This window comes from Pan paniscus, chromosome 15 (assembly GCF_029289425.2).
Source record: "Pan paniscus chromosome 15, NHGRI_mPanPan1-v2.0_pri, whole genome shotgun sequence".
Taxonomy (NCBI): Eukaryota; Metazoa; Chordata; class Mammalia; order Primates; family Hominidae; genus Pan; species Pan paniscus.
Window position 1 is genome coordinate 75,987,296 of NC_073264.2, and position 19,966 is coordinate 76,007,261.

The 19,966-nt window shown below is 55.7% G+C and overlaps 1 protein-coding gene across 23 annotated transcripts; it reads right to left on the reverse strand.

Moving 5' to 3' along the window:
• Positions 1-1,143: 1,143 nt before the first annotated feature.
• Positions 1,144-18,803, reverse strand: RPS6KL1 (ribosomal protein S6 kinase like 1). 23 transcript variants are annotated; one of them, XM_055097864.2, is made up of 13 exons: positions 18,676-18,803; positions 17,474-17,981; positions 16,779-17,063; positions 15,347-15,471; positions 14,014-14,106; positions 11,968-12,015; positions 7,260-7,307; positions 6,726-6,858; positions 5,030-5,635; positions 4,588-4,677; positions 4,338-4,420; positions 2,933-3,028; positions 1,144-2,622 (listed from the first exon to the last, which is right to left on the reverse strand). In XM_055097864.2, the coding sequence occupies exons 3-13, from the start codon at positions 17,041-17,043 to the stop codon at positions 2,512-2,514; spliced, it is 1,698 nt and encodes a 565-aa protein (XP_054953839.1). In that variant the 5' UTR covers positions 17,044-17,063; positions 17,474-17,981; positions 18,676-18,803; the 3' UTR covers positions 1,144-2,511. The 23 variants fall into 23 exon arrangements, with proteins under 23 accessions (XP_054953839.1, XP_054953838.1, XP_034793731.1 ...); XM_055097863.2 differs by having other exon boundaries at positions 17,837-17,938; positions 18,676-18,795; XM_034937840.3 differs by having other exon boundaries at positions 17,474-17,938; positions 18,676-18,795.
• Positions 18,804-19,966: the final 1,163 nt, after the last annotated feature.

The window sequence follows — 19,966 nt, forward strand, 5'->3', positions numbered from 1 at the left end:
TACAGATGGTTAAGGGGGCTTAGGATGTTTTTTGTTTTGTTTTGTTTCCATAAAGCATCATAGTCTCTTAGTGCCCCACCTTCCTTGAGCCTGTCAAGCCATACTCTACTCTAGAATAGAGAATTTGGGGTCACCATCTTTGTGAAGCCCTTTCAAAACACCAGTAGACTTGCATTTTTTGTGAGGGCTTACATTATTTCAGTGATGGATTTGGGAGGAGTGGGGGCATCTCATTTCATTTGGATTTGATAGCCTTGTGGACCAAGATGCTCAAGGTCAATACACATGAACAGGTGAGGGTTGATGACCTAGGAGCAGTGGTCAGTGAGCGTGAATGTACAGGGTGGGTAGCTAACCTAGACTGCAGGTGGCAGGTGTGATGGATTCCAGGCTTAAACACAGCCTTGTCTTTTCCAGAGTCCCTGTCTGCTGAGCTCTTGCAGTGAGGCCATCCCTCTGTGAAGGTCTGTCACAGGAGGGAACTGGGTCCCAGAGAGTAGAACTAGAGCTCTAGTAGATAGAAAAACAAATTAGGTTGAATGAAAGGAAGAACGGGATTTGGTGTTAGAAGCTTTATCTGGTAAACCTGCAAAATAGGCATTATTTGCCCCATTTTATCGAAAGGAGGTCGACTGTAAGAGCTGGGACCCACAGTATTCTAAACTCAGGGCCCAACAAAGTGTCAGATGTGTAGCTTTGGGTGGATGAAGCACAGAAGTTCCAGAAGTGACTTGTGCTTCATGAAGCGGTGGTTGGAAGTGGTCCAGCCTGACTTAGGGAGAGTAGCAGAAGGAACACTAACTTGCAACTCTGGCTAGTTTGTGTCCTTAACCTTTTTGAGCTTCAGTTTTCTCAGGAGCTACCGTCTGTTGCAAGGGGTCACTGTGAGGATGAAACTGGTATTCCCCCAGGCACCATGAGCCTCTTCAAGGCTGCTTCATCCTCTTCCCCACAGAACCTGGTCCTCCCCGACCCCACCCCTTCCCCTGAGGCCCACATGGCATGCTGCTCACCAGCAGCCCTGCGTCCTACTTCCTGGCAGCCCCAAGCTCGCTCTTGACTTCACTCTGGAGCTTCTACATGGGAGCCTTCCAACCTGCCCCAGTGAGCCGTGGTCATTGCATGGAAGAAGCGAGAACACCGTAGGCCAGAGCAGGCTTTATTGGGGCCGCGTAAACCCCAGGGAGAGGCAGGACGTGGACCACAGAGAGTCATGTACAGGCTGCGCTTTCACTTGTCTTCTCTGTCTCAGTCTCCTGAAGAGCCCGAGGAAGTCAAGTCTCCCCACCATGAGTGAGGGGGTCTGGCCTGACAGTTGTTGGGCCTTCAGAGCCAGGCATGTGGACCGTGTCAGAAGCGCCACCTGGTGGTGACTGGGATGCTGGCAGGGAGGAGCTGAGGGCAAAACTCTAGTGGAAATTTCCCAGGTCGGTCCCACACCCCGGTGACAGGGTGAACCCTGAGAGGAGCCCCCAAACTGGAGGCAGTTGCCTTTGGGGTAACCACTCACCCCAGCTTTTCAGAGACCAGAGGCAAGACATTTCTGGCTAAGAGCCATGGATAGTTGTTCCATGCGTTTTGTGGTTTCTTATCCCAAAAGGGCATGAAGTCACAGTAGGCAGTGACATGGTAAACAGCCAAGGCCTGAGAGGGAGTCCTGATGGGCACACCTTGTCTAAACTGCTTTGGCCTGGAGGCTGAATTGCTGTCCTCTTGCACCCCTGGGGCAGGCTGCCCCTCTTCCCCCACACAGATAGGCCCACTGGGGAGGAGGACGCTTGATTCTGGTTTCAGACTTGCTCTAAGGGGCAGAGCCATGCATTCCTTCCTCCCCCCATTCCTCTTATTTTCTTCCCCTCCCTTTTGCTCTCCCAAGTCTGAAATCACAAGATAGGGGGCATGGTCAGGAATCGGGGGGGAGAGGGGTCATCCTGTCCGCTACCTCATCCCTCCCTGCACAACAGATGGCACCCCTGCTTCTGGGCCTCCCCAGCTGCAGGAACAGCTTCTGGTGGAAGAGGCCTACTCGCTGTGGGACTAAGAGGACTAGCCAGGACAGTCTGGTTTGGGTCCACTGAGCCAGTGGATCAGTGTCCTGAGATGAGTCTCCAGAGATGTCCTGAGTGGGGCACAACATGGCAGTGAGTGAGTCACAGAACCTCACAGTAGGGTGCAGCAGGTGGTCAACAGCTCAGCGCCAGTGCCACAGAAGGCAACCTTTAACATGGTGAGTCCACATGCTCAACGGGTCTGTTGACTGATGGGTGGAAGGTTCAAGCTGCTTAGCAGGGCAAGCCTTGACTGCCCCCACCTCCAGCTTTTCCAGGAGCTGGCCCTTCCTGGGTGGTGGCCATAATTCTGAGGCCCCAGTGGGAGCCCAGCAGGACAGACAGTGCCCTCCATTCCTCGCCCAAAGCCTGCTGATAGAGGGCCAGCCCTGGGTTGGGTGTCAGGCAAGGAGGAGAGGCGATCCAGACCAGGCCAGCTGCTTCCGTCACCCGCTCCGCCCTCTTACCCCACCAGTTTGCTCCAGTGGATGGTACTGAAAAAGGGATGGGACTTGAGTTTGCTGACACCACCTTCTCCCATGCCCAGGCGCCGGGTAGGCTCGAACTGCAGCAGCTGCAGAGAGAGGCCCAGTCAGCTGGGCCACTCCAGCTGTGGAGGCATGGGGTGACCTCCAGGGACTCCAACCACTATGGCCTCTAGGGGGCCTGCTCCCTGGCAGCCTGGCCCATAGAACCCCCATTTTACCCTGGGGGCATTGGTGGTGGTTGGCCACCAACATATAGAAATGTGTTGCCCCTACTGCCCTCTGCACCCACATCAGACACTGAGCACGAAGCACACGTGGTTCAGACACAGTTCTGCGCCCCTCCCAGCACCTTCCTCAGGCTAGGCAGCTGCTTCCTCTGGCCGGGCTACACCTCACCTCAGTCAGCAGAGAGGCCGCTGGGCGACTGAGCCACTCGGGCAGCTGGAGCTGGGTGTGGGCCTGGATTCCTGAAGGGTGGCTCTGGGACAATGCCTGGGAGGACACAGGGAAGGGCCTCTGAGGAGGCAACCCCAGGACTGTCTACACTCCAGTGGCAGCCAGGATTTTTTTTCCCCATGTCACATCCCATGAGGAGGATGACAATAATGATAGTTGCTACAGCCAGACACAGTGCCTGATGGCTAAGCAGTGCCTTTATGTTATCCACAAAAGGCAAGAAACAGGCCCAGAGAGGTAAAGGGACTTGTGCTGAGTTCAGGGTTTGAACCTAGGTCTCTTGGCTCCAAACTTGCTAGAAGCAACTATCTTGGGTTGCAATCAGGGCAGGCACTCTTGGGAATAGTGATGGAACTTGTCTCCTTATTTTAAAAATCCACATGGGCTATTCATTTGGCAGCAGGCCACGGCATGCTACCATCGGGGCCAAGGCAGCGGCGTGGCAATAAAAGAAAATAGGACCTCTCCACGCCCCAGAAAGGCACAGCTTTGAGGAGCAGAGGGTCTGTCTGGAGGGAAGTATGAGCTTCCAGGAACCCCCAGGAGGAAGGCCAAGAGCTCTGGGCTGGAGAGGTGGGAGGAGACAGGAAAAGAGAGAGCCACTCTGGGGGAAATTGCAGCCAGGACTTTCGGGGCCCCGTGCCATGGGACGAAAGCAGGAGGGAGCCTGGATGGACTGGTCAGCTCTGGACTTCAGTTCACGCTGCATCCATTTCGGCTATTTCCTGCTCAAATGCAGTTTGGCCTCCCCCTTGCTGCCTGCATAACTGGCCTCAGTTGCAGTGCTCAGCTCATGAGGGGAGGACAGAAGGCAGAGCCATCAACTGTTCCCAAGAGTGCCTGCTCTGATTGCAACCTGCAAACAGAGGTTCCCGGAGTGTTTGCAGGGGGATCTTTTGAGCTCTTGGCTGGACAGGGCAGCTGCTTGCCTGGGTGAAAGAGCCCCTCTCTCCCATCCTCCAGCTAAGGTCTGGGGGTGACAGCCAACGAGGTCATGGGTGGGAGGAGTGAACAGCGGGCTCAGGATGATTGAACAGCCTTCCAGGGAAGAAGGGCTGTGTCACATTCCGCGCTTCCTCCAAATCTGACACCACCTGGGCCCAGGCTCTCTGGCAGAAACCTTCCCTGACCATCCCACTCTACTCGTATTCATAGAAGTTGACAGTCTCCTTAGCTATAGCCAACTAATGTATTGGGAGTGCTAAGTGTGTCCCTGGCTTCGGGGGCAGTTGTGCTGGTAGGACAGCCAGGCAGTCTCTGCCCAGACTGGCTGGATGGACTAAGCCTGGCCCATCCCACACTCAGTGGCACCCACCAGGGCACTACACCCAGCCCAGCCACTCACCATTCCCGTCAGCAGTTCATACAGTAGAGACCCAAAGCTCCACCAGTCACAGGCTTCCGTCAGCTCGGAAATCCCACCCACCTCTGTGGGAACAAGAACACAGGTGTCCCAGCCTCACCTAAGAGGGCCTCTTCCATTCTCCTCAGCCTACCCAGACACCACCCACCCGCTCTGTCATTCTCAGACTCTGGGCGCAACCCACACAAAGGCACCCAGGTGCTAAGGCCCACCCTGGCCTCCCCCTTCTTGCCTGGGGCGCTGTAGAGATTGTCCACGGCCTCCCCGCAGCACTGGGGCTCCACCTCTGACCACTGGCCAAAATATGTGAGCCGGATGTGACCTCCAGTGTGTGGGAGGAAAAAGGAGGGGACAGATTGAGGACAGCTGATACACGGGAGGGGGTTGCAGGGCTTCCCCCAACAGTCATGCGGTGGGAGCCAATGGCCTTGCCGGGCAGAACCTTGGCAGGGGCACAGCACCCTCCACAGAGGCACAGCACTCTGAGGCCCACAGAGCCCACAGGGTACTCCCAGGAGCCTCGGCCAACAGACTCCAGCCTAGGCCCCCTGAAAGGCTGGCTGGGGCCAGGGAGGAGCAGACAACCTTGGAGGTCCCCTCGACTTTGGGGATCTCTCGTCCTCTGCCTGGACGCTTTGGGGGCCACCCCACTGAGGGGTGAGGAGGGCACCTACCTGCCTGGTCCAGGAGCAGGTTCCCGGGGTGGAGGTCCCGGCACAGCACCCCCTGCTCGTGCAGCGCCTCCAGCGCTACCAGCATCTCTGCCGCCCACTGCTTCACCTGCTCCTCTCTCACACTCCAGGTGGCCCTGCCACAGCCCCGGCCGGCCCCATCTGCTGACAGGCAGCTCTGATCCATGCCTCGGCCACAGCCCCCTAGCACCGGGCTGGCCCCCTCAGGAACCCAAGTGAGCCCCCGAGGGGGCCCAGCGTCTGAGTTCTGGCCAGCCCTCCTAGCTTGAAGGTGCAGGTGGCCACCTGGGGCCTTTGGAAGGTCCGAGGAGCCAGAGGTGCTGGTCCTGGCTGTGGGTTCACCTTCAGCCTCCCTCTGGGGTCTGGTGGATGGGGCCTCCCCAGCTAGGAGAAGGTTCGGAGAAGTCCTAGGAGGCTCCAGGGCGATTCTGTCCTGGCCAGGGACATGGCCTGAGGGAAGCCTCGCTGGGGTCAGGAGGTTGAGGTGGGGGTTGAGCTGAGCCTTCATCCTCTCCTGGGTAGAGCCAGAGCTGAGCCCAGAATGTCGGGAGTGCGCCTGGGAGAGCAGGTGGGACCAGAGAGTGCCTCCTGGGCCATGCAGAGGGAGCGGTGAGCGTGGGGACAGGGAGAAAAAGAGTATGGATGCCAGGGCCGGCTCCCACTCCTGCCTCCCTTCTGTCTTGGGCGCAGACTTTCCGCCTCTGGGTGTCCTGGCCTAGTTCAGCCCCTCACCTCTGCTCCCTCCTACCCCTCAGCTTAGAATGCCCTCTGCCCTCCTCTTGACCCACCTAAAGTGGGCCCAGCCTTACAAACTGGCACACCACCGAGAGATGTCCAGCACTATCAGTGTCCGTGGTTTGGGTGGCGGGTTCACTAGTGTGAACACTGTTTTTCGGGAGACCGATATAAAGAAATTTAAAGAAAAGTCAGGCACACACTTATGATGACTATGTGTCATGACGCCAGATGTGCACCTCACTTTAAAAAGTCATCAATACAACCATCAGTATCTGCTACATGGCCCAGTTCCTGTCCTCATAACTTCAGTCACCACCACCCTGTCTGGCCACTCCCAAGGGATCGGTACAGCCCGGAAAAATGAAAAGAGCCAACGCTGGAGGAAACAGCGACAGAGGAGACAGCTGTGATTCTCACGCCCACCCACGATGTGGACATCCACCCCAGGATGTCCCCTGCCCCCTTGGTACCACACAGGGGCCTACAACAGCCTGACTGGCCTCCAGAAAGGCCGGGTCCCCTGGTCTGTGCTGTACATCTGGTGCAAGCTCTGCCCCTCCCCAGGGCTCAGCTTTTTTTTTTGAGGCGGAGTCTTGCTCTGCTGCCCAGGCTTGAGTGCAGTGGCGTGATCTTGGCTCACTGCAACCTCCACCTCCCGGGTTCAAGCCATTCTCCTGCCTCCACCTCCCAAGTAGCTGGGATTACAGGCACGTGCAAGCACACCTGGCTAGTTTTTGTATTTTTAGTAGAGACAGGGTTTCACCATGTTGGCCAGGCTGGTCTTGAACTCCTGACCTCAGTTGATCCGCCTGCCTCGGCCTCCCAAAGTGCTGGGATTACAGGCGTGAGCCACCACGCCCTGCCAGGGCTCCGCATTTTAAGGGTTGACGACATACCCCAAAGGCCTGGGGAGCTGACAGGGGGCCCCAGGCCTGCTCACCTTGCACATGCTCCAGGTGCAGGAAGATGGAGTCCTCGCTCACAAAGTACCTGAGCAGCTTCGTCATGTAGGGGACTCCGTGTGGGATGATGGTCAGCCGCTCCCTGCTCACCATGTGGCACCTGGGTAGGCTCTGGGAGCAGCAGGGCAGGCAGATCAGCCGGGGACAGGCCAGAGACTGCTGCTGTTAGGGGACCTCCTAGCCCTGGCTTCAGGGGCACCCGAATGAGGGTGGAGCAACTGCCTCCCTCAGTTCCTGACCTGTCCTTACCCCCACTGCCCCTGTAGAATCTGGGTCCTCCACCCTCTAGCCAAAGAGGGGGCAGTGTGTGTGCATGTGTGTTTGTGTGTATGTGTATGTGTGTGTGCGCATGCATGTGTGTCCATCTGGAAAGTGGGGCATGTTCAGGCAGAACAACCAGCTTTTGTGGGAGGGAGTGCAGGCTTCAAATGCAGGTTCTGGGTAGGAGTTTCCAAGAGCCCTGAGAAAGATCCAAGGGGAATGCAGAGTGGCAGGGGCAGGGTGGCACCTGCCTTCACCACAAAGGTCCCTCCGGTTGCCGGGTCCTGGACCAGCTGCACCTGCCAAAGTCCAAGAGGCACTGGTTAAGGCAGGTACTAGCTCCTGGGGCTCCGTGACCCCAGCCTGACCCCCTCCCAGGTTCCTCCACTGAGGCTGACTCACTCCAGTGGCAGGGCAGGGAGGGCGGGCTTTGGTGGCACTCCTGAAGCAGACATCGATCCTATCCTGCTCACCCACCCCTGCTAGACCTGTGGTCTCAGATGCTGCCTCCTCCAGGAAGCCTTCCCAAGATTACAGGGGCTGGGGTCCCTAATCTGCCTCCAATGCTCTCTTAGTTCACCCTTAGGAGAGCCTCTTCACACTGTCTAATCTGTCTCCCACTGGACCGTGAGCTCAGTATTCCCGGAGCCCTGCACAGTGCAGGGATGTAGTAGGTGCTAGACACATGCACTGTGAGCAGCCCGGGCTTTGGCTCACTGTGTGCGTGGTGGGCATGCGAGCAGAATGCCCTGCCCTCTCCCTGCCCACGCTGGGCCAGGCCTCATGCCGCCTGACGGGAGGGCTGAGAAGCCCTGTTCCACCTGGACCCCAGAGATCAGCTGAGAAGCCCTGTTCCACCTGGACCCCAGAGATCAGCTGAGAAGCCCTGTTCCACCTGGACCCCAGAGATCAACTGAGAAGCCCTGTTCCAACTGGACCTCCAGAGATCAACCCCTCACCCAAGGCCTTAGCTAGAGCCCCAACATCCTGCAGGGTCTGAGGTGTCATGGCTGGAAGGGACCTCAGAGCCAGTCACTTCCTCTGATCTCTTGTTTTACAATTGAGGAAGCCGCAGCTCTGAGGTGACTCCAGGTCTCCCCAGCGCAGCCATGTTGTGTGGGCTTGGCACGCTGCGTTCAGGCCTTTTTCCCACTCCACTCCACCCCCTTCATTTACACACACCCCCATGACACAAGTTTATCTATGTGAAAAACCTGCACATGTACTCCTGACTGCAAATAAAAATTTAAAATAAATAAGTAAAGTCCGCTCGAGAGGCCGTCTTTGGAGAGCAGCCTCTCCTTCTTGTGCTGGTTTCCATTAGAGGCAGACGCTGTCAATCGCAAGGTCAGGGCCATGTTTGGAGTTGGGCCCCTGACTCATCTGCATGGTGGGGAGGGGCGGGCCCCAGCATAGGAGCGGGCACATGGGTACGTCGAGGGCGGGAAGGCAGAGGATTCAGCCCAGGTGAGGGCGTGTGGAGGCAAGGCCAGCACCCTGGGGTTGTGACTCCTTGGCTGTTGGCCTGCCCTGCGGACATTCCCCAGGGAGGCTGTGGCCAGCCATGGTCAGGGTGGGAACTGGGCCCTGAGGCCAGGCTGCTGGGCAGTGAGGAAGGCCACAGCTTGGGATCAGGGTTAGGGGAAGGGGCACTGGGCTTCGATCTTGGGCAAATTGAATTGATTTTCTCATCTACCAACCAGGAATTCCAAATGCCTACCTTCCCTACATCTCTGGATTGTTGAAGCCATACAGAAAGCCCTTGGTGAGGGCCAGGTGTGGTGGCTTATGCCTGTAATCCCTGTAATTTGGGAGGCCAAGGCGGGTGGATCACCTGAGGTCAGGAGTTCAAGACCAGCCTGGCCAACATGGTGAAACCTCGTCTCTACTAAAAATACAAAAATTAGCTGGGCATAGTGGTGCCCGCCTGTAATCCCAGCTACCTGGGAAGCTGAAGTAGGAGAATCACTTGAACTCAGGAGGCAGAGTTGCAGTGAGCCTAGATCAAGCCACTGCACTCTAGTCTGGGCAAAAGAGACAGACTCCATCTCAAAAACAAAACAAAACAACAAAAAACAAAAAACCAAGAAAGCCCTTGGTGAGTGGAAAGGCTGTGAGAATGTCAGTGATCACATCTGCCAAGTCACATGGCCTCTCTGAACCTTGCTCTTTTTAAGTACAAAACGGGGTCATAGCAGCACTTCCTTCAGGGGGTCCTGAAGAGGATTCTGTTAAAGCAGGCAATTCAGGCAGAGCAGCAGCCTGCACCTGCCGCAGAACACACCCTTGATAACCTGTCGTGATTATTACCAGTGTCATCCAAGGGGAAGCCCACCCTGGCTGTAAAGTGGTTACTCTGTGCTAAGCACTTTACATAGGTTGTTTAATTTTATCCCCACAATCCTGCCAAAATTCAGGCCTGAGCCTCAGAGAGGTTATGTTGCCTACTGTTCCACTGCTAAAAAGTGGTCAAGTCAGGACCTGAACCCAGACAGGCTGATCCCGGAGCCCTGCAGACTTTACTGGAACTGGGGGCACAACCAGGTGACCCTGGCAATGGCCTTCCCTCCTGAGCCTGTTTCTCCATCATCAGTGAAAGGAAGGCAGTGGACTAGATGAGAGTGCCCAGGACCCTTTTCTCAGCAGGAGCGAGGTGTCCTCTCCAACCACCAGAGGTCTCTCCTCCAACAGCCAGAGACCGAGTCCAGCCTGGGCTTGGCTCCCTGACCAAACTTGTGCAATGTTAGAAAAAGCAAGGAAGAAAACTCTGGAGTCATTTAGGAGAACAGAGTTTCCCACAAATCCTGACACCCCAGATAATTCCCCACTGTCCCTTGCCAAGTGGGATTCCCCACCACCTTGTCCTGGGCAAGGGCCTGTAACTGACAGAGTCCAAAAAAAACTAGCGAAGGAGGGAAGGCTGAGGAGGTCAGAAATAAACCTTGATCCATACACTGAAAGATTTCTGTTAAAAACATATTAAAACCAACCTCAGTATTCAGAAATAATTAGACTAAAACATTAACAGTGATTATCTTGGAGTTCGGCAGGATTCAGGGGATTTTCTTTTTCTTCCATTATATTTCAAAAGGGCAGCAAAGCAGCAGGCATTTTCCCATTCATCCAACCAAACAAGAAACTCCTTTTACTCAGTGGTTTGGAGGATGGAGGACTGTCTAGTGCCTTGACTTCTTTGTTTATTATTTATTTTTTTTGAGACGGAGTTTCACTGTTGTTGCCCAGGCTGGAGTGCAATAGCGTGATCTCAGCTCACTGCAATCTCTGCCTCCCAAGTTCAAGCGATTCTCCTGCCTCAGCCTCCCAAGTAGTTGGGATTCCAGGCATGCGCCACCACACCCAGCTAATTTTGTATTTTCAGTAGAGACGGGGTTTCACCATGTTGGTCAGGCTGGTCTTGAACTCCTGACCTCAGGTGATCAACCCACCTTGGCTCCCCAAAGTGTTGGGATTATGGGTGTGAGCCACTGCGCCCAGCCCCGCTGACTTCTTTGAACCTCAGTTTAATTCTCTGTAGGACAAGTATTAAAATGCAGCACTGTCCAATTGAACTTCTTATCATGATGGCAGGATTATATGTCTGCACTGTCCAATATGGAAGCCAGTAGCCACATGGGGCCATTGAGCACTTGAAATGTGACTGGTGCAACTGAGACACAGATGACTTCATTTTAATGAATATGAATGCACAGAGGCTTATGTGCCTAGTGACTACTGTGTTGAACAGCACCCTATAAGGCTTCGTTCCCCCATGGTGACTGTGAGGATTTAATGCCACAGCTCTGTAAATGAGAAGGTTCCATACAACTGTCGGGTGAGCCTTCCATTTGGGAAGATGGAAGGCAGTTCTGAGTGCTTTCTCTCACCTTTTAAAAAAGAGCAATTGTTTTAAATAAAGAGACCCACTGAATTCTTGGGACAGAGGGACAATTAAAGCTTTGGTGAAACACGGTAAACCTTTTCTTTAAAGATGCACAAAGTATCAAAATCCCAGGAGGACTCTCCCATGGAACAAACAAGCCTAAAGGTTTCAAACAAGTTCTTAAACTCAAAGGCCCACAGGGGCCAGGCATGTGAGCAAATAGGCAGGGTGGAGGCGCAGAAGGGAGGGCTGGTGCCCTGTCTAAGGCAGGCATCTCCTCCTCCACTCCCTGCTGCCACGGGGGAATGGGAGGCCAGCGTTTCCAGATCTGATTTTTTCAAGAGAAGCAGGAAATCTGGACTTTTATAAGAATCTGCACATTTTCAAATGTTGGTAACAACTAAAAAAACCCAAAAAACAAACAACAAAAAAAAACACCCCTGTGTTTAAGCCAAATAAAAGAAGAAGTGACTTGGATGACCTTCTTTTTCTTCCTCCACCCTGTCTCAGAGCCTGGCTCCTGCACGAGGCTCAGCAAATACCCGGTGATGTCTCCCTGGCCCCCAGGTTCTGAGGCCAGGCCCTCGGGTATTCTGGCTGCTTACCAAGTCCCGACCCACCCACCTCACTGCTCCCTGCCACCATCTCTTCAGCCCTTAGTTATCCTAACAGCCGGACACGTTAGGGGTCACTCAAGCATCATCCCGAGCAAGCCCTTTGCTTCCTCCCTGGGCCTGAGGGTTGCTGCTGGCTGGCACTGCCCACTTGCCCAGATCTGTCTGGGCAGAGCTGTGGAATGGAACAAGGGTGACAGTATATCCAAGTCTGGCTGCAGGGACCCAGGCCCAGGGGCAGTAACACCTTTCCTAATTTGGGGAAAGTGATGCTCCTGGCTTGGGCATGACACAGGGAAAGGAAGTAGGATCTCAGGAGGGAGGTGAAGTCCTTAAGTTGAGTACCCAAGACAGGATAAAAAAGAAAAAAAAGAAGGGTAGTCCTGAAATAGAATGCGGTGGGCCAGTGGCTCACGCCTGTAATCCCAAGTGCTTTGGGAGGCCTAAACGGAGGTGGAGGATCACCTGAGGCAAGGAGTTTGAGACCAGCCTGGGCAACACAGCGAGATCTCTCTACAAAAAATAGAAGACAACAGCAGGGCTTGAGACTGTGGTCCCAGCTACTCAGGAGGCTGAGGTGCGAGGATTGCTTGAGCCTGGTAGGTCGAGGCTGCAGTGAGCCGAGATCACGCCACTGCACTCCAGCCTGAGCTACAGAGCGAGACCCTGTGTCAAGAAAAAAAAAAAAATGGTTGGGCTTGGCTTTAATTTGTGCTTTCCATCTGCAGGGGCCTCGAAACACTGGATTCCTAAACCACTTTCCTGAGGCTAAACAAGTTTGGGGAATTCTGTGTCACAGTGTACATCTGCACCTAAACACTCTAAGAACTCCGATCATTAAGAAACAAAGCCATATAACTTCAACTCGCTGTTTTCCTATCATACTCAGCTCAGAACCCCTCTCACCACAACACCTATGGTTCAGCGGGATCGTACCGGGAGGCACGGTGTCAGTCACCTCCCGGCCAGTCCCTGGGAACGGCTGTGCTCAGCCAAGGTTGGGTCGTGGCCACTGACACTCAAGCAGTGGGGAGGGGACCGTGGCAGATGGAAGCTGGCAGGGCCTGCGCTGACAGTCTGGGATCTGCCCCAGGGACCCAGGAGAAGCAGCTGGAGTAAGGCCCGGGAGCAGAAGCCTGCGTGCCTCCCAGCTCACTCCTGTCACTTGTATTTAGAGCCATCAAGCATGTACTCAGTGTCACAGCATGTGCCAGGTCTTTCCCCAAAATTGTTTTGTTTCACCTCCCAGATCACCCCATTGGGGGAGAATTCTCATCTCACTTTCCAGAGGAAGAAACCACAGCTCAGAGAGCAGGGGGCTTGCCCGTGGCCACCCGGGGTGGTGCCCAGCGCGGGGCCTTCCCGCAGGCAGCATGTCATCCTCTTGCCTGTGGGAAGTACAGGACTGTCTCCTTTTCTCTGTGGGCCCCCAGATCTACCAAAATCACCCAGCGAGTATGTTAAATAACAGATTCTTGGGCATCTGTATTTTTAGGAAGCTCTCCATTTAGCCAGCTTGGTAAAGAACTTCTTGGGTGACTATTCCAGGGTTCAGGGGAAGAGGGGAACCTCATACTGGCTGGACTCTGATTTGACCTCATTGTCTGTCCTTCTAATCAGAAGCACTCTAACAATGAGTGCCCTGAGTAAGGGTTGGGACGTCGCCTCCTATCTTCTTGTCTGACCTGAATAAGGCAAAGCATGCGAGATGGCATTGGGACAGGGTAAAGTTACAGTTAGGTCAGGAGAGGAAAAAAAGGGTAGACTTGCCAAGGCCCTGGGCAAGGACGGGCCAGCACGGGCCCTCTCTGGACAGGTTTCTGGAGTTGAGCACGTCCCAGCCGCAGGAAGTCCCCAGCTGTGCTCGGTAGAGCGTCTTGGCTGCAGCCCTGGGGTTCAGGTTGAGTGTGGTGGGGGTGCTGTGGGAAGCGGGAAGTGGGAGTGAGCAGGGCCTCGAGGACTGGCAGGGTGCCCTGGGCATAGCTCCTCGCTCCTCCTGCAGTTTCTGTCCCAACTCTCCCAAGGAGCAGGTTTTCTGGATCTGAGCTGCAGGGCTGTGGAAAGGGCCTGTCTGCCTTTTCTTTTTATATTATATTATATTATATTTTATTTTATTTTTTATTTTATTTGAGATGGGGTCTTGCTATGTTGCCCTGGTTGGCCTCTAACTCCTGGGCTCAAGCAGTCCTCTTGCCTTGGCCTGGTGCTTGGCCCAAAGTGCTGGGATTCCAGGTGTGAGCCACTGTGGCTGGCCAATCAGCCTCTTCCCGTTCCCTGCATTTTCCTCCCCAGGACCCAGGACCAAAGTCATGCGTCTTAGGGATGGGGGAGAGGTGGGAACTGCTGGAAACAACTGCACTCGCACTCCCCACTGACCCCTGCCCACCTCCTCTGGAGGAGTGGGGGCCACTGCTACAGACCTGCTTTCAGCATATCATGTCTCTCTCCCCACCGCCACCCCAAATTGCATACACTGTCTCCCTCCTGCAAGGCGAGTGTCCACTCACTCACCTTCTCGATGACCCCGACCACCCTGCAGCCCCTCAGCTGCTCCACGGCAGAGCTCAGCGTGCGAATGGGCCGGAGCCTCAGGCTGCTGAAACCCTGCAGAGGAGGGAGACAGGCCACACACAGCCTCAGGGCCGAGCCCTCCTTGGCCATGGCCTTCTCACCAGGCATCAGGCAGGGGCTTCTGGATGCAAGGAGAACAGCTGGGAGGGCAGGGGTATAGGCAGGCCCCACCCCACAGTGGCAGGCTGGGTGGAAAAGCTGGCCTTTACTGACAGGCACCCATACTGGTCCAGGGTGGTCAGGCCGACCTCTCTGCTGAGCCCGTCCAAAGCCCATGAAGTTCTCTGGGCTTCAGAAGCCCCCTCTGAAAAGCCCCATCTAGGCCAGGCGCAGTGGCTCACGCCTGTAATCCCAACACTTTGGGAGGCCGAGGCGGGCAGATCACTTGAGGTCAGGAGTTTGAGATCAGCCTGGCCAACATGGTGAAACCCTATCTCTACTAAAATACAAAAATTAGCCGAGCATGGTGGTGCCTGCCTGTAACTCCAGCTACTTGGGAGGCTGAGGCAGGAGAATCGCTTGAACCTGGGAGGCGGAGGTTGCAGTGAGCCAAGATCACGCCACTGCACTCCAGCCTGGGTGACAAAGTGAGACTCCATCTCAAAAGATGCAGATGCTCCCAAGGTGGGGATAGGGAAGTAACCTGGGAACGTGTGAGTCTCAGGGAACGTGCCTTGAAGACCAAGCACCTACTTTGGGGAAAGGCAGCCGTACAGGATGCAGTGAGCCAAGGAGGGCTGTGTGAGTACGCGCAACCGTGGGGGTAAGAAGCGTGCGTGCATTTTCCACCCTCACTGAACACTTACTGGTTTAGAGAAAGCCATGTGGGGACTGTGTGTGTGCACATACATGCACACAGATATGTGTGTGTGCACACAAGGGTGTCGGGGTCTGCTCCAAATTGCATGCCGGTTCACAAGAGACAGAATCAGGAGGCTCTGAGTGTGGACACACATAAGCGTGTAAATTGAACAGTGTGCAAGGCTGGCAGATGTATATGTGCACACATGGCAAGTGCTCCGTGAGGGAGGCAGACGACTGGAGATGACTCAGTGAGTTGTTTGAAAATGAATGAACCATGAGGCGTGGGAGAGAGAGGAAGCCAGGAGGAAAAGAAGATGGGCCGCCCTGGCACACTCCAGCCCGAATAATGACTTCCACTGCCGGCCTCTGCCCTGCAGCCCAGGGCGGGCCTGTGGGTGTCGGGGCCTCCGCAGTCTCCCCTCAGAGCCCTCCTCCCGCTCAGGCCTTTGGGTGGGGGGGGTCTCCTCACCGCGCTGGGGCTGGCTCCACTGCTCAGTGGCCGCTGCAGGTGGCAGTTGAAGATCTCCTCTGCCCGCCGCAGGTATTTGGTAATTTTCAGCTTCACAGCCTCACGTCGCTCCTTGTTGGGGTCAACTGTGGGGGACAAGAGTCACCAGGGTCCCCAGCCATGGCCTCGGAGGGCTGGAGTTCCAGCTCCCATTGCCTGCCCTCTACCCTCCCAAGGAGTGAGCTCCTGTTTCTAAGGCTGGTTCGGCAGATTCTGCCCCCAGATTGCTTCATGAGCCCCTCCTCTGGGGTGGGGGACCAGCCAGGAAGGAGGAGGAAGGGAGCTGGCAGGAGGAGGTTAGGAACCAGGGTCACTCCTCAGCAGACAGCACTTCACCATTAGCACCCACCGCCTTGCTGGTGGCTGTCACACCCTGGGAAGGGACAGGGTGGGGATTTCCCCATCCATTTTTTCAGAGGAAGGGATAGAAGATTCCAGAGAGCATTGCTTCTTCCATCTCTGATGCCCAGTGTAAAGAAGGCTAGGGTGGGGACCAGGATCGGGGGATAAAGGAATTTGCTGGACAGACTGGAAGCCCAGGCTTGAAGGGTCTCTTCAGCCAGAGGGCAGGAAGGGCCCAGTGCCCACCTCAAGGCCTGGCCACCAGGGCCCACAGGCGTCTCAAAATGGCCTCAGCACCAGCCTCTCCCCTGACATGGAAGTTCCTCACGCTGCCCTGGAGGGACCTCCCCTCTCGCCTCTAGGCCTTGAATGTTCTTTCTGGAACTCTAGCCAGTTCTTCAGCTGGGTAACGCACCTACCATTCTCCAGTACTCAGATTAGAGATCTAACATCTAGAAAATGCTCTAGGCCGGCCCAGTCTGACCTCAGTTTCCCTCTTTCCTCTCTTCACTTCCCCACCAATCCTCTTCCTACCTGAGACTATAATGGTCCAAATCAACTCATCAGTCTCCCCCCACTAGAATGCAAACTCCCAGAGGGCAGGAGCCCAGCCCAGCTCCAGGAACAGTCAGGTGTAGTGGGCCAAGTACACAGCCTGTGAAGTCAAACCCCAGTTCTGCCATTTGATAGCTGTGGAGCCTTGAGCAAGCTACTGAACTGCCCCATGCCTCAGCTTCCTCATCTGGAACATGAGAATGTAAAAAATGGTTCCTGTGTGCTTGGAACGACATACAACAACATATATAGTAATTTCTATTACTGTGACACTCAAATGAATGAATCTACATGAAGCCCTTAGAATAGTACCTGGCATGTAGAAACTGCTTAATAAGTGCCAGCTATCATTGTCTTTTATGGAGGCCCTGCAGGCCAGCATAGTGCCCTGCTCACTCAGTACAAATGGACAGGGGACAAGACAGATGGGTGACAGGAAGAGCCCTGCACTGGCCCTTCCCCACCCACCCCAGCCCTGCCCAGCCCCGGTCCTCACCGTGTATGCCACGGAGCAGCACGTCCACGCCATTCTGATAGTGGTTGAAGGCCGCCTCATAGTCCTCACTAACATCGCGCTCCAGGGCCAGCCGGATCTGCGTGGCCGCATCCACCAGATAGTCACGTTTTGTCATGTCAGGCACTCCCAGAGCCACCCTGTTGCGAATCTGCTCCAGGTACACGCGAGCTTGGGACCGTGCTCGTGAGCAAGGCTCAGGCTCCAGGCCGGGGCTGGGCAGGCACTCACAGGCCACCAGGCTCATGGCTGCCCTGCAGCTGGGACCTGGAATGGGCAAATGCATTAGGGAGGACCTAGCTGGGAGCAACACCCCTATCCGCACCCCAGTTTCCTCCACTGAATATCAGGGAGACTAATATTCACCTCCAAAGACTGAAGGGGTCAGAGCTAAAGTGGGTAAGGTCTTTTCATGGATCCAGGTCCTTCCTAAGTGGTGGTAATGATAGAATCATAACCAGCTCAGGATTCTGTTTTCTGTTTTTTTTTTTTTTTGAGTCAGAGTCTCGCTATGTCACCCAGGCTGGATTGCAGTGGTGCGATCTCGGCTCACTGCAACCTCCACTTCCCAGGTTCAAGCAATTCTCCTGCCTCAGCATCCCAAGTAGCTGGGATTACAGGCACTCGCCTACCACACCTGGCTATTTTTTGTATTTGTAGTAGAGATGGGGTTTTACCATGTTGGCCAGGCTGGTCTTGAACTCCTGACCTCAAGTGATCCGTCTGCCTTGGCCTCCCACAGTGCTGGGATTACAGACGTGAGCCACCGCGCAGGCCTGGGGCTCTGTTTTCCTTTCCAATCAAATTCAGTTCAGCAAACATTTCTGGAGCATCTGGTACTGTGTTGAGCTCTGGAGAGAGCTGAGGATATCTGTGATCCACAGCCACCTTCACAGGGCCTCCGTGGAGCAAGCTTGGTATCCAGTACGCATTCAGCACATGGAGGCCACACACGCTGGGCTCAAATGCTGTTCCTCATGCTGTTCCCTCCACCCTGCCTGTTGTCCCCTCCCTGCTCCTCCTGTGGGAATCTCATTTACCCTTTGGGGTTTAGCACTTCTCCGTGGACCGGATGGATTGCCCCTGCTGTGTTTTGTTCCCTTGGTCCTGAGGTCAGTGTGGTCAGCGAGTGAGGACCCCTCCTGGAGCCAGCAGAGAGCAGAGCACAGAGCTGGGCTGTAAGAACTGTTGGCAGCCGGAATGACTGAGTGACAGACTCGGTGCCACGTTGGATGGGGGTAGAAGAGGGCAGGGTGACCCAGCCCCAGGGAGGGTCGCTCTGTCCTCCTGGCTTTACTTTTGAGAAGGTCATGTGGCCTCCAAGGACCTGACAGCAGCTTCTTCCTGAGCAATGTGTGACCCAGGCGGCCAAAGGGATGACAGCCGTGGCTGCGGGAAGGGAAGGGGCTCAGAGAGAGGCCCGCAAAGCTGCCCCGCCTTTGCTCTCCCAGGTCCCACTGGGAATGGGCAGGGCCCGGAACTTCCAACCCCAGGTCATTTGGAGAGAAAGAGGAGAGAGCAGGATGGGCGGTGGGGCGGGGAGGGAGACCCACAGCCTCAGCTGGCGGGGAGCTGAATCCCGGCCAGGATGCGGCCAGGAGGCAGAGGGAGGCCGCACCATCCCTGCTCGGCCAAGCCCAGGGGGAACTTGAGGCTCTGAGGCCTTGCTCTGGGGGGTGCCCGGGTAGGACTGGCTTCAGGGTCCACCCCGCCGGGCAGGGTCCTGCCGGGCAGAGCCGCCGGCCCCGCCTGGACACAGAAAGCGGCGCGTGCAACCCACGGGGCCCCAGCCGCAAGGTGCACGGTCCCAGGGTGGAGGGACGGCCGAGGGGGCCCCTCGCCTGGGAGGGTGGAGAAGGGACCGGACAAAACACCGTACCTGCCCGAGCTGGGAGCCGGGTCCGCGGGCCAGGCCTCCCCCTCACGTACCGGCCCTTCACGCCAGAGCGCGCCGCGGGCCGCTGCTTTCCGGCATCCAGCGTGCGGAACCAGCCGGTGCAGCGCGGCCATTGGCTGCGGATGAGCTCATACTTGAGCCTTAGAATAAACCACCAATCACCGCCCGGCTCGGCTCCTGCCGGCCTTAAAGCCGCAAGGTCTGCACGGCTGGGCTGTGAGGGGCGGGGGGCGGCTTAGAGAGGGGAGGGTGGGATGGGATGTGGGGTGGGTGGGGAGAGCAGGTCTAGAATCATCCAGGGATGCGGAAGGGGCTGCTTCAGAAATCTAGACGTGCCACTTCTAGGACTTTTCTCATTCATTGCTTCATTCATTTATTCAACGATTCAGTGCTATGTATTGAGAGTCTCCCATGCATGAGGAGCTGGATGTTGAGATACAGCCGTGAACTAGACAGCGCTGTTTACATCCGCATGGGGCTTACAGTCTAGTGAGGGCTACCGAGAGTAAAGAACCCAGCAATAGAAGGCTTTTGATATCAGAACCGAGCTTAAAATTCAAGACATAGGCCGGGTGCGGTGGCTCATGCCTGTAATCTCTGCATTATGGAAGGCTGAGGCGGGAGGATCATTTGAACCTAGGAGTTCAAGACCAGCCTGGGCAACATACGTAGACCCAATCTCTATAAAAATTACAAAATTTAGCCGGGCATGGTGGCGTGTGCCTGTGGTCCCAGTTACTCAGGAGGCTGAGGTGGGAGGATGGAGTGAGCTCGGGAGGTTGAGGCTGCAGCGAGCCGAGATCGTGTCACTGCACTCCAGCCTGGGTGATGGGGCAACAGATCACAGGCAACCCTGTGACACAGATCTCACCTGCAGGTTCAGTGCTGACTGGCTTCACACTGTCCCCCGGCTGCACTTGCTCTACCTTAGACACCCTTTCATACTTTCTCCCTCTGACTCCCACCCGTCCCCCTATCCTCACTCTCAGCCAGCACTGTTGCTTCATCCTTCCCTTGACAGCAGTGGCGCACAGACTCCCACAGGCTTGCTCTTGGCCCGCGGGCAGGGCTGTGCCCACACTCTGCTTCCAACCTTTTTCCACAGGTGACTGTCTGTGCCCCATCGAAGGCCACCCTTCCAGGTGGGCATCAGTCCCGTGCCATCACCTACTCAGCGACACCACTCCAGCGATTCTCCCGTCTCTCTCACTAGATAATTCCCATCTGATACAAACATAATGCTTGTTTCTCCCCTCTTAAAAGCAAAACAAGA

Coding starts and splice junctions, on each gene's coding strand:
- RPS6KL1 (XM_055097864.2), bottom strand. CDS start 17,043: ATGAGCCTGGTGGCCTGTGAGTGCCTGCCCAGCCCCGGCCTGGAGCCT. Junction 12,016..14,013: donor TGGTCGGGGTCATCGAGAAG/GTGAGTGAGTGG, acceptor TATTTTTTGTAG/AGAGATCTCGCTGTGTTGCC. Junction 3,029..4,337: donor ATGAACTGCTGACGGGAATG/GTGAGTGGCTGG, acceptor GTGTCCTCCCAG/GCATTGTCCCAGAGCCACCC.